Source organism: Salvelinus fontinalis, unplaced genomic scaffold, assembly GCF_029448725.1.
Source record: "Salvelinus fontinalis isolate EN_2023a unplaced genomic scaffold, ASM2944872v1 scaffold_0307, whole genome shotgun sequence".
Classification (NCBI taxonomy): domain Eukaryota; kingdom Metazoa; phylum Chordata; class Actinopteri; order Salmoniformes; family Salmonidae; genus Salvelinus; species Salvelinus fontinalis.
In genome coordinates this window covers 12,073-25,429 of record NW_026600516.1, presented here as the reverse complement: position 1 = coordinate 25,429, position 13,357 = coordinate 12,073, and the positions used below count along the sequence as shown (strand labels likewise).

Here is a 13,357-nt window from a genome sequence, read left to right as displayed (position 1 = left end):
GGGGTGTACTGGTACATCAAGCTGCCTCACCGTACAGAAACAGGAGACAGACTAGTGTCCTGTCCAGGGGGCGTACTGGTACATCAAGGTGCCTCACCCTACAGTAACAGGAGATAGACTAGTGTCCTGTCCAGGGGGTGTACTGGAACATCAAGCTGCCTCACCCTACAGTAACAGGAGATAGACCAGTGTCCTGTCCAGGGGGTGTACTGGTACATCAAGCTGCCTCACTACAGTAACAGGAGATAGACCAGTGTCCTGTCCAGGGGGTGTACTGGTACATCAAGCTGCCTCACCCTACAGTAACAGGAGATAGACCAGTGTCCTGTCCAGGGGGTGTACTGGTACATCAAGCTGCCTCACCCTACAGTAACAGGAGATAGACCAGTGTCCTGTCCAGGGGGTGTACTGGTACATCAAGCTGCCTCACTACAGTAACAGGAGATAGAATAGTGTCCTGTCCAGGGGGTGTACTGGTACATCAAGCTGCCTCACTACAGTAACAGGAGATAGACTAGTGTCCTGTCCAGGGGGTGTACTGGTACATCAAGCTGCCTCACTACAGTAACAGGAGATAGACCAGTGTCCTGTCCAGGGGGTGTACTGGTACATCAAGCTGCCTCACACCACTCATTGTATCTCAATCCTGGTCCTGGGGACCAAAAGGGGTATACATTGTTGTGTTTACCCTAGCACTCACAACTTCATTCCACTAATCAACATCATCATCATCATCAAGCATTCGATTTCAATCAGGTGTGTTAGTACAGGGGCGAAACCAAAAACGTGCCTCTCTTTGGATCCCTAGGACCAGGATTGGGAAACACCTGGACTACAGAAAGAGGAAATCAAAATGGGCTTTTTGGTCTTCATTTAATGTTATGGTTAGGCATAAAGTAAGCAGTGTGGTTAAGGTTAGGTTGAAAATCAGATTATAAGAAGAAACATTTTTAAAATAGGCGGGGCTTCTGACTTTACCACTTGCCCACATAATAACGACCGATAGGCTCCTGCCCAATGGGCCCTTCTGGCTCCGACCAGTATGACCTATTATCATGACTTATTATCAATGACAGACCAACATAACACAATCTCTGAGTGATGAGCTCATTAGTTCAGCTCCATACAGTAAATAAAGGGGCATTACACTTTCAACTAACATTTTGTCAGACATTTTCAGTTTTCAGACTTCCAAAGTTAACTAATGTCAAGATGTAGATTCAGCTGTATGCCTCAACCCAAAATGAATAGAAAAGATAAGCACTGAAGAAAACCCTTTGGATTGAGGCATATGGTATGATCTGCCCAACCGATGTTGTGGGTTTCATCTTGACATTAGTCTACTTTTGAGGTCTGAAAGTCTTTCATTTATGAGTGAAATGTCCCTTTAAAGCAGTGTTTCCCAATCCTGGTCCTGGGGACCCAAACGGGGACACATTTTTCCAATGTGCTAACATACCTGATTCAAATCAAATTTGATTGATGGTGATTTGATTAGTTGAATCAAATGTGTTCGGTGCTAGGACGAAATGTATCCACCCCCCCACCCCCTTTTGGTATTGGGAAACACTGCTTTAAACAATACACTTTATTCAGTTGTTCAATGTTTCAGTGTCATCACCATGGGCACATTGGCACAAGGCTAACTGGCATAGATAATATTTCTAATAGTTCATTAGTAACGATTAATTAGTAACTCCGTTAAAAACAATATCCCTTTACTGTAGTCACATGATGCGCCCCACCACCCCCTCCTCCCCTGAAAAACTAGTGGATATATTCTCTAGCTCAATGGTCAAATCCATCATATGCTGATTGGTAAGTGAGCGATGTCTTTTTCCATAGTTTCAACTATAGCTTATTCATTCTGCATGAAAATACTTCACATTGTATTATTTGATTTTTCCACAACTGAAGTGAAGGGGGAATTCAGGAACTCTGGAAGTGGATAATTAGTAATTTGTAAACGCTTCTTCAATTATAAAACTAAAACTTGTTTGTTTCGCTCGTTAGCCTTTATCATGTTTTGACCCTGATGAAGACTATTAGGCCGAAACACGTTCGTTTTATGATTAAAGAAGCATTTTTCTGTCGGAAGTGCTCCCTTTGGCTATAATTGTACCAAACAATAGATATATTATTTTTTGATTCTTTATTTTTCAGTCGTGTGTCGGATCTGAAGAGAAGCTGAACAGAATGACGTCATCGGGTGTTCTGATGATGCTCCTGTTCTTTAAGCATGTTACTGCAGACAACTCAGGTAAAGGGTTGATTGGTTTATTCCCGTTTAGGTAACGGAATGAGAGCTTCACTCAGAATATTGTTGCTCCCCAGTGCAGGTTATGGGTGATGAAAGCTTTGTGTGCAAGAATAAAGCACTGGGGAGCGGCAAGCAATATTCTGTAGGCTTCCTTTATATATATATATATATTCCTCTCCTTCCTTTATATATATATATATATATTCCTCTCCTTCCTTTATATATATATATATATATTCCTCTCCTTCCTTTATATATATATATATATTCCTCTCCTTCCTTTATATATATATATATATATATATATATATATATATATATATATATATATATTCCTCTCCTTCCTTTATATATATATATATATTCCTCTCCTTCCTTTATATATATATATATTCCTCTCCTTCCTTTATATATATATATATATTCCTCTCCTCCCTTTACCTCAGTATTATTATTTATTAACTCAGCACGGTATTCGTACTAAATATGGTACGTTTTGAACAGGGACTGTGTCGCACGATCTGATGCTTGGAGGGGGTATAGATAGCTATGGAGTGGGTAAAGAACAAAGTCCTGATGAATATGTACAACACAGTCCTCCTACAAAAGTGCATATATTTGGTTAGTAGAGACCCTACTGAGTAATTCCCACCCCACTTTAGCGGAGACAGGTAGACAAGTTCTCTCTCTACAAGTCAATATGTATCCCATGTACAGTCTATTACAGTGTATTGCATTGGGGCTATGGAGAGGGTGGAGAACAAAGTATTTCATATTCAGTCTACTCTATTGCATTGCAGTGAATGGAGTGGGTGGAGTAAGCATTCACCAGCACTCTGTATTAAACCCATTGTCCAGCACAAGATACCAATTTTGTTTCGCAGACTCTATTGATTTATTCCAATAACCTATATTTGTATTTTATTAAACGTGTATTTATTTAAATATAGCCTACTTTCAAAATACCAGTATTTGTGTAAACTTTCAAAATAAATGCTGGTGTAAATAATACAATATTACAAATATAATACTGCATATTATCCACACCTTTTTTCAAAGGTGGTTGCAATGCTGTGAAAACCAGTTGTACTGAACAAAACAAAAATGCACCGACATTGGATGCCAACCACCGAGAAACCCCACCAAAGAAGAAAGAGGTTGTTAGCTAGCTTGGGGACACCGGTACACAGTGTACTTCGCCCCCGCCTGTCGGGCACTGCTTTCCTGCAGTTCTGTTAACGTTACGGCGAGGGAAGTAGCTAGCTAGTGTAACCAACCAAACTCTTGAATGGGACTACTGGGTAGGGATTACCCCCACTTTGACGTTAAAATAACTACAGGAAAGCAGTGCTCGGCAGGCGGGGGCAAAGGACACTGTGTGCCGATGTCCTAGCTAGCAACCTCAATAGCAGTGGGCGCGACATGTAGTAAGTGACAAGTAATGGGCGCGACATGTAGTGGGTTCCGCATGTAGTAAACATGGTCTGCAAATAGACCCTTCTCAGCAAGAGGGCACTGACTTTGCTGAGGCAATAGATCATATTTGGCTGATGGAGAGAGACGTGGCGGAGGGACCTTTTAAGCGAATTAATAAAGTTGCTGGTGGCAATCAGCTTTGAAATTAGCATATTTTGCGTTATGGTTTGGATATTACAAACAAAGTACTAGGGTAGTTAATTTATGTTAGCTTCAGCCAGGACCTGCCACCCTAAGCAAGATAAATAAATTGCTACCCTCCTATACACTGCAAAACTAAAATAGTCCCAGTAAGCAAAACAATGTTGAAAAGACGCCTAAGTACTTATTTTACAGATGTTGAAGTTAGGTTCATTTTAGATTCTGAATGAAAGTTGAAAATACGTATTTTCCGGGAGTTTAAAATACTTATTTTCCAGAAGTTAAAAATTCATATTTTCCAGACATTGAAACAACGTTTTTTCTGGACGTTGAAATCAGGTACATTTTCGGTTCTGAATGAAAGTAGAAAATATGTATTTTCTGGAGGTTGAAAATATGTATTTTCTGGACGTTGAAGAAACGTATTTTCCGAACATTTAAATCTTGTTCATTTTTGGTTCTTAATTAAAGTTGAAAAGACGTCATTTATAGACATTTATGTTTGGACCAAGGCCGGTCCATACCAGACCAAATCTGAACAAAACAGACGACCGGACCAAAAATCAATGTCCATGGATGTGGAACTCAAGGCTGGTCCAGACAGAACCAAATAAAGACGTCCAAAAGATGTCAGCATCGGTCTGTGATTACTGGGCTATAGCCTACAGTGTCAGCCAGAATGGAATTTTAGGAATGCCCATCCATATGGTAGGCCTACAGTTTGTAAAACAACCAGTTGCATTGAATTTATTAGTCCTGATTCCTGTGACTAATCAATTTGTCTATTTAATCTCTGAATATCAGCTGCCCAGTTATCCTGAGCCTACTTCCAATGAGAATTAATGTGTACACACCACCAAATGCAGAAGTATTTTATTTTTCGCTATGATCAGCTGGGTAGAAATGGACAGATACAAACTTGAAATCCCTGATCATGACAATTTAGTGACCACTACTTATCACAAGACGGCATCAGTGCTCACTTAAAAATACTATATACAGTTGAAGTCGGAAGTTTACATACACTTATGTTGGAGTCATTAAAACTCATTTTTCAACCACCCCACAAATTTCTTGTTAACAAACTACAGTTTTGGCAAGTCGGTTAGGACATCTACTTTGTGCATGACACAAGTCATTTTTCCAACAATTGTTTACAGACAGATTATTTCACTTATAATTCACTGTATTACAATTCCAGTGGGTCAGAAGTTTACATACACTAAATTGACTGTGCCTTTAAACAGCTTGGAAAATTCCAGGAAATTATGTCATGGCTTTAGAAGCTTCTGATAGGCTAATTGACATAATTTGAGTCAATTGGAGGTGTACCTGTGGATGTATTTCAAGGCCTACCTTCAAACTCAGTGCCTCTTTGCTTGACATCATGGGGAAATCAAAAGAAATCAGCCATGACCTCAGAAAAAAATTGTAGACCTCCACAAGTCTGGTTCATCATTGGGAGCAATTTCCAAACGCCTGAAGATACCACGTTCATCTGTAAAAACAATAGTACGCAAGTATAAACACCATGGGACCACGCAGCCGTCATACCGCTCAGGTAGGAGATGCGTTCTGTCTCCTACAGATGAACGTACTTTGGTGAGAAAAGTGCAAATCATTCCCAGAACAACAGCAAAGGACCTTGTGAAGATGCTGGAGGAAACTGGTACAAAAGTATCTATATCCACAGTAAAACGAGTCCTATATCAACATAACCTGAAAGGCCGCTCAGCAAGGAAGAAGCCACTGCTCCAAAACAGCCATAAAAAAGACAGACTACGGTTTGCAACTGCACATGGAGACAAAGATCGTACTTTTTGGAGAAATGTCCTCTGGTCTGATGAAACAAAAAAAGAACTGTTTGGCCATAATGACCATCGTTATGTTTGGAGGAAAAAGGGGGAGGCTTGCAAGCCGAAGAACACCATCCCAACCGTGAAGTACGGAGGTGGCAGCATCATGTTGTGGGGGTGCTTTGCTGTAGGAGGGAATGGTGCACTTCACAAAATAGATGGCATCATGAGGGAGGAAATTTATGTGGATATATTGAAGAAACATCTCAAGACATCAGTCAGGAAGTTAAAGCTTGGTCGCAAATGGGTCTTCCAAATAAACAATGACCCCAAGCATACTTCCAAAGTTGTGGCAAAATGGCTTAAGGACAACAAAGTCAAGGTATTGGAGTGGCCATCACAAGCCCTGACCTCAATCCTATAGAACATTTGTGGGCAGAACTGAAAAAGTGTGTGCGAGCAAGGAGGCCTACAAACCTGACTCAGTTACACCAGCTCTGTCAGGAGCAATGGGCCAAAATTCACCCAACTTATTGTGGGAAGCTTGTGGAAGGCTACCTGAAACGTTTGACCCTGTCACGTTCTGACCTTTATTTTCCATTGTTTTGTCTTTAGTTAGTATGGTCAGGGCGTGAGTTGGGGTGGGCAGTCTATGTTATGTGTTTCTATGTTTAGGTTTGTCATTTGGCCTGATATGGTTCTCAATCAGAGGCAGGTGTTTTGCATTGTCTCTGATTGGGAACCATATTTAGGTTGCCTGTTTTCACTGTTGGGTTGTGGGTGTTTGTTTCCTGTGTCTGTGTTCATGCCACACGTGACTGTTTCGGTTAGGTTACTTTGTTATTTTGTATTTTTTGTCGTGTTCAGTGGATTATATTAAAACATGGACACTTACCACTCTGCGTCTTGGTCCGATCCCTGCTACACCTCCTCTTCAGACGAAGAGGAGGAAACCCGCCGTTACAGACCCAAGTTAAACAATTTAAAGGCAATGCTACCAAATATTAATTGAGTGTATGTAAACTTCTGAACCACTGGGAATGTGATGAAATAAATAAAAGCTGAAATAAATCATTCTCTCTACTATTATTCTGACATTTCTGTCACGCCCTGACCTTAGAGAGCCGTTTTATTTCTCTATTTGGTTAGGTCAGGGTGTGATGTGGGGTGGGCATTCTATGTTTTCTGTTTCTATGTTTTTGCCTGGTATGGTTCTCAATCAAGGACAGCTGATTCTCGTTGTCTCTGATTAAGAATCGTACTTAGGCAGCCTGTTTTGCCACCTTAGTTGTGGGTAGTTGTCTTTGTTAGTGGCCTGTATAGCCCTAGTAAGCTTCACATTGGTTTTTGTTGTTACTTGTTTTTTTGGCGACATTTATAATAAAGTGAAATGTACGCCCACCACGCTGCACCTTGGTCCGGTCATTTCCAAGATGACGTTCGTGACAATTTCACATTCTTAAAATAAAGGGGTGATCCTAACTGACCTAAGACAGGGAATTCTTTACTAGGATTAAATGTCAGGAAGAGTTAAAATGTATTTGGCTAAGGTGTATGTAAACTAATTACTTCAACTGTACTACTGGATGAGATAAATTGTAATAGTTTTTTTGCAGAATTATGTGAGGTTTTATGTGTTGTTGTTCTTACGGACGATGTGAAGGGGTGTGCCTGGATACAGCCCTTAGCAGTGACATATTGGCCATATACCACAAACCCCTGATGTGCATTATTGCTATTATAAACTAGTTACCAACGTAATTATAACAGTAAACAAGTAATTTTGCATCATACTTGTGGTATATTTAAGCAATAAGGCACGAGGGGGTGTGGTATACGGCCAATATACCACGGCTAAGGACAGTTCTTAGCCTGTGGTATATTGGCAAAATAACACAAATCTTCAAGGTGCCTTATTGCTATTATAAACTGTTTACCAATGTATTTAGAGCAGTAATTATAAATGTTTTGTCATACCCGTGGTATACGGTCTGATATACCACGGGTGTCAGCCAATCCGCATTCAGGGCTCTAACCAACCAGTTTATAATGTCTGATATTCCACAGCTTTCAACCAATCAGCATCCAGGACCCAAACTACCCAGTTTATAACGGCCAATATATCACACCTCCTCGGGCGTTATTGATTAAATTGAATGTAGTGTCTTGTCATAAGCTTTATGGGGGAATTGTTTTCTCAGGTACGGTTGTTACCAGTTGTGAGGCGTGTCATGACCAAGCCACCTGCCTAGACTCACCTGTGGAACGTGAGAGGGGAGATGCTTTCCAAACCGGGTCCGTCACTTGCACCTGTCAAGATGGCTTCGTTGGCGACGGCATCACATGCTACGACCTTGAATTCTGCGCTAAAGGCTCCTGCTGTCGTCAAGGTTACGGCTGGTCCTCGGAGCTGGGCTGTGTGGACGTTGACGAGTGTTCCCTCCCAGACCAACCCTGCAGCCCTCCTCAGGTCTGTGAGAACACCCCCGGATCCTTCAACTGCCTGGTGCCTCCTGAAGACGACCTCCACTCCAGTCCTGGTTCTGACTCCCGTTCAGTGCAGTTTCAGTGCGGGGGGAGACGGTGTCCAGTGGGAGAGGACTGTATCAGTGTTGGTGGAACATCCCTCTGTGCAGACCCCTGCCTGCACTACTCTGTACTGAATGACGACTGGCGTTCCACCACCAACTACGGTCCAGCTAACGGCTACCACTGTGACACGTCTGTCAACTGGCAGGGCTGGTATCGCCTGTTCCTGGGGAACACCAGTGTTCAGATGCCAGAGAGGTGTGTGGAAAAGTACATGTGTGGGACGGAGATCCCCTTGTGGCTTCCATTAGCGCATCCCCAGCTGTTAGACGGGGTGGTTCAGAGGAGCGTCTGTGGACACTATTACTATGACTGCTGCTACAGGAGGCAAAATCCCATCCATGTCAAAGCCTGCTATGGAAACTACTATGTCTACAAGTTGGTCCCTACAACAACATGCAACATGGCCTACTGTGCAGGTATATTGCTATCGTAAAGGGATTATCCCTGATTCTTAGAGACACAAAGAATGTTCAAGTAACTAGACATAACAAAGCCATTTAACACTACCTCTGTCTCTTCCAGATGTCAGCACCACAGTGTGTTCTACATGTGGAGTGTTTGATGCCTGTGTGAGCGACAATGAGACCAACTGGAGATGTGAGAGGAAAGGTGAGTGTATAAACTGCATTGTCACATCTGTATTTCTTTCAAACACTATGAAACGCAGAGATATAGGGGTGAAATGATGCATCTTTAAGATGCGTATCTTTTAACCAATAAGGTCAGAGGAGGCGTGGTATATTGGCCATATATCACTAACCCCCAAGGTGCCTTACTGCTATTATAAACTGATTACCAACGGAATTAGAACAGTAAAAATACATGTTTTCTCATACCCGTGGTATATGGTCTCAGATACCACGGCTTTCAGCCAATCAACATTCAGGGTCCCAGCCCTGAATGATGATTGGGTGATAAGGCAGCTTGGGGGTTTGTGGTATATGGCCAATACACCACGGCTGAGGGATGTATGCAGGCATTCCGTGTTGCGTGGTGTATAGGAAGCCACACAGGGATCTCAGTCTCACACATGTACCTGTTCACACACCTTATTGCTTAAATAACCTCCTGAGTTGTTAACTTAGCTCCAGAGCTGGTGTGTGGGCGGAGCCTCCTGAAGGTGGGCCTTCCAAATGTTTACCTGGAGGCTGCTGGTCTGGATGCTTCCTCTGCTCACCTGGCCGACCACCGCTGCTCCGCCCACGAGGATCGTAACGGCACGGTGTGGTACCAGGTGGAGCGCAGGGAGGGACGCTGTGGGAACACTCTGGAGGTGAGAAATATTTTCACTTTATGTTCAAGAAGGTTCTATATTGCTGTCCCATCCCCAATATTTTCCCTGGAGAAGTTTTATGAATTATTACTAAACATACACTTTAGTTGGTTTGCATCTTACTTTTTAAATGTATTAAATGTTTTTATTTCACCTTTATTTAACCAGGTAGGCTAGTTGAGGACAAGTTCTCATTTACAACTGAGCTACACGGGATGCAATGGTGCCTTTCAGACAGTTCAGATTGTTGGTGGAGGAACCTCTGCTTGTTTTTCAATTGTGTTTTTGTATTTTTGTGTTTTCTATGCTCCTGCCTTGATTTAAGTATGTGTGTCTCTAACATTTAATGTGTAGTAGCTGCTGGTCTTGTCATGAGACCTTGGTCTCAATAGGACTCCCTGCTTTAAATCAAGGTTAAGTAAATAAACAGGGCTGAAGACGGATATGACATTAGTGTTAACGGTGGTTAATTGTCAAACACATCACTGTGATTTCACGGTAGTCTACACATCACTGTGATTTCACAGCAGTCTACACATCACTGTGATTTCACGGTAGTCTACACATCACTGTGATTTCACGGTAGTCTACACATCACTGTGATTTCACGGTCGTCTACACATCACTGTGATTTCACGGTAGTCTACACATCACTGTGATTTCACGGTCGTCTACACATCACTGTGATTTCACGGTAGTCTACACATCACTGTGATTTCACGGTAGTCTACACATCACTGTGATTTCACGGTCGTCTACACATCACTGTGATTTCACGGTAGTCTACACATCACTGTGATTTCACGGTAGTCTACACATCACTGTGATTTCACGGTAGTCTACACATCACTGTGATTTCACGGCAGTCTACACATCACTGTGATTTCACGGCAGTCTACACATCACTGTGATTTCACGGTAGTCTACACATCACTGTGATTTCACGGTAGTCTACACATCACTGTGATTTCACGGCAGTCTACACATCACTGTGATTTCACGGTCGTCTACACATCACTGTGATTTCACGGCAGTCTACACATCACTGTGATTTCACGGCGGTCTACACATCACTGTGATTTCACGGTAGTCTACACATCACTGTGATTTCACGGTAGTCTACACATCACTGTGATTTCACGGCAGTCTACATATCACTGTGATTTCACGGTAGTCTACACATCACTAATGCAAGCAGGCCTAATAAATGCATGAATATGGCATATTTCTTAACCCCCCTCCTTTTCCCAGACAAACGCCACCCATGCTGTCTACTCCAACAGCTTATTCGTTTATCCAGTAGATGGGAGGAACGACTCCCAACCCTTCGGCTTTCCCTTCTCCTGTGTCTATCCTCTGGAGACAGAGAGCAGTCTGGATGTGGCCATCAGACCTCTCCCACTGTGAGAAAATATGCTGAAACTCCATTCTGTTTATTCTGTTGTCTTTGTTTCAAACTACACTATTAGAAAAAATGTGCCATTTAGAACCTAAATGGATTCTTTGGCTGTCCCCATAGGAGAACCCTTTGAAGAACCCCTTTTGGTTCCAGGCAGAAAACTTTTGGATCCAGATATAATTATTTTGAGTTCCATGTAGAATGCTCTCCACAGAGGGTTCTACCTAGAACCAAAACAGGTTCAACCTGGAACCAAAAAGGGTTCTCATATGGGGACAGCCAAAGAACCCTTTTGGAACTGTTTTTTCTAACAGTGTCATCATTATGAACATTCAACTGTTATTTTAATGTTCATAAAGTTTGATTTGATTTGTAGCTTCACCTCTTTGTACCTTTGTACCTCTTCACAGAACGGATCATAAAGTTGTCAGAGTCGGTGCCAAGGCCAAGGCCTCCATGTCTCTGTACCGCGACACCAACTACACACAGCCTTACCCAGCTGGTCAGCCAGTCACCCTGATTGCGGGTTCCTCCCTGTACGTGGGCGTGTCCGTAGAGGAGTCCGAGGCAGAACGTTTTGTCGTTGTTCTGGAAGACTGCTACACCACGGAATCACCCAGCCCTGATAATCCCCCACAGATCTACATGATTCAGGACAGGTCCATGACTCTATTCATCAGCTGTTTGCATGTCTATGTGTGTTTGTTTTGTGTGTGAAGTATGGTATGTTTGTTGCTGTGTACGGTCTGTGTAGCCTTGAACCCTTTGCTGTTTCTTGGCTCTTCTCCCAGGTGTCCTACAAATCGTACCCAGGTGACAGTGGAGGAAAGCGGCTCGTCCCTCAGGGCTCGCTTCTCTGCTCTACTGCAGGGGGACTACCGTTACATCTTCCTGCACTGCAGCCTCAGCCTGTGTGACCAGAGGAGCTCCTCCTGCACTCCAGTGAGTCCTGATGTTCTTCTCAGACTCATTAACTCTCTCCATGGGCTTTCAGGTTTCGTTGTGTTTGGTCTCTCTGACTTAGTGATTGGTCTCTCTGACTTAGTGTTTGGTCTCTCTGACTTAGTGTTTGGTCTCTCTGACTTAGTGTTTGGTCTCTCTGACTTAGTGTTTGGTCTCTCTGACTTAGTGTTTGGTCTCTCTGACTTAGTGTTTGGTCTCTCTGACTTAGTGTTTGGTCTCTCTGACTTAGTGTTTGGTCTCTCTGACTTAGTGGTTGGTCTCTCTGACTTAGTGTTTGGTCTCTCTGAGTTAGTGGTTGGTCTCTCTGACTGTTTGGTTTCTCTCTCTACAGGTGTGTTCCAGGAGGAGATCCCGCTCTGTGTCCAAGTCCATCCGCCTCAAGCCCCTCACCATCGGGCCAATCACCTGTAAATATTTTACTTTAGTAATGACTTACATAGTTTATGAGCTAATATATTGTATAGGCTTTGGACCTAAATGTAGAATAGTCATGAAATTAACAAAAATGAGTGTCCGATATTCTGGTCAGAAGCACCCGGCCGTCGTGCTGGTTTGTTTCCTCTCTAACAGTCAGATTCTCTTTGGCCCCCAGGGGCCCAGAGTCTGGAGTGAGCCTTGGGAACCCCCAGCATATGAAGGATGGCAGGGGCCCAGAATCTGGAGTGAGCCTTGGGACCCCCAGCATATGAAGGATGGGTCCCTCCTGCACTACTCCCCTGATCTCCATCCCAACCTACAGCCCAGTGTAACTTTCAAGGGCACAGAAATACTCGTTTAGATTCTAAGTAATGAATTGATGCACTACAGTGTGATTTCATTGTATTGTGTATGTTGTATACACATAGACTTGCATTGTTTTAGGGCTGATCATTTCCCCAAACCTGAGTTGATGTGTGTGTAAGCTGTGATTTGATGATGTCAATAAATAACTCTGTATGATGATGCTCATTGTCTAATGATTGTCTATTTAACAGGTTGTAAACATAGAAATAAACATGTCTATATTTATTGTAAGGCAGGTTAAACACATATTTACAAAAGGCAGAACAACAGAGGACTAATTGACCATAGAGGATTTTAGGAAAACTGGCTAAACTTGTTAAAGACAAGTGACATTCATGATATGTATTTAGTCAATGTACTGAACACTTCCTATGTTGTTTTACCAAAGCAGGAAGACTGATTGGTGTATTGAAATAGTGCTGTTTAAGTTCCACTGTAGAAAAACACAATGAAAGACTTCAGAATGACCATGACAGTCTGAGTAGTAGTTTATGATGCTCCTTTCTTATTGCTCCATTGTTACTGTTGGTTGAGGACCTTCCTCCTCTCTCCATTGTTACTGTTGGTTGAGGACCTTCCACCTCTCTCCATTGTTACTGTTGGTTGAGGACCTTCCACCTCTCTCCATTGTTACTGTTGGTTGAGGACCTTCCTCCTCTCTTCATTGTTACTGT

General features: G+C 42.6%; 1 protein-coding gene across 1 annotated transcript; it reads left to right on the top strand.

Annotated features, from left to right (window-relative positions):
* The first annotated feature begins 2,168 nt into the window (after positions 1-2,168).
* LOC129845449 (uromodulin-like) lies at positions 2,169-12,844 on the top strand. Its single transcript, XM_055913388.1, has 9 exons — positions 2,169-2,260; positions 7,875-8,681; positions 8,788-8,874; positions 9,351-9,538; positions 10,790-10,941; positions 11,348-11,596; positions 11,729-11,879; positions 12,232-12,307; positions 12,493-12,844. Exons 1-9 carry the CDS (start codon positions 2,197-2,199, stop codon positions 12,510-12,512), a joined length of 1,794 nt encoding a protein of 597 aa, XP_055769363.1. The 5' UTR covers positions 2,169-2,196; the 3' UTR covers positions 12,513-12,844.
* Positions 12,845-13,357: the final 513 nt, after the last annotated feature.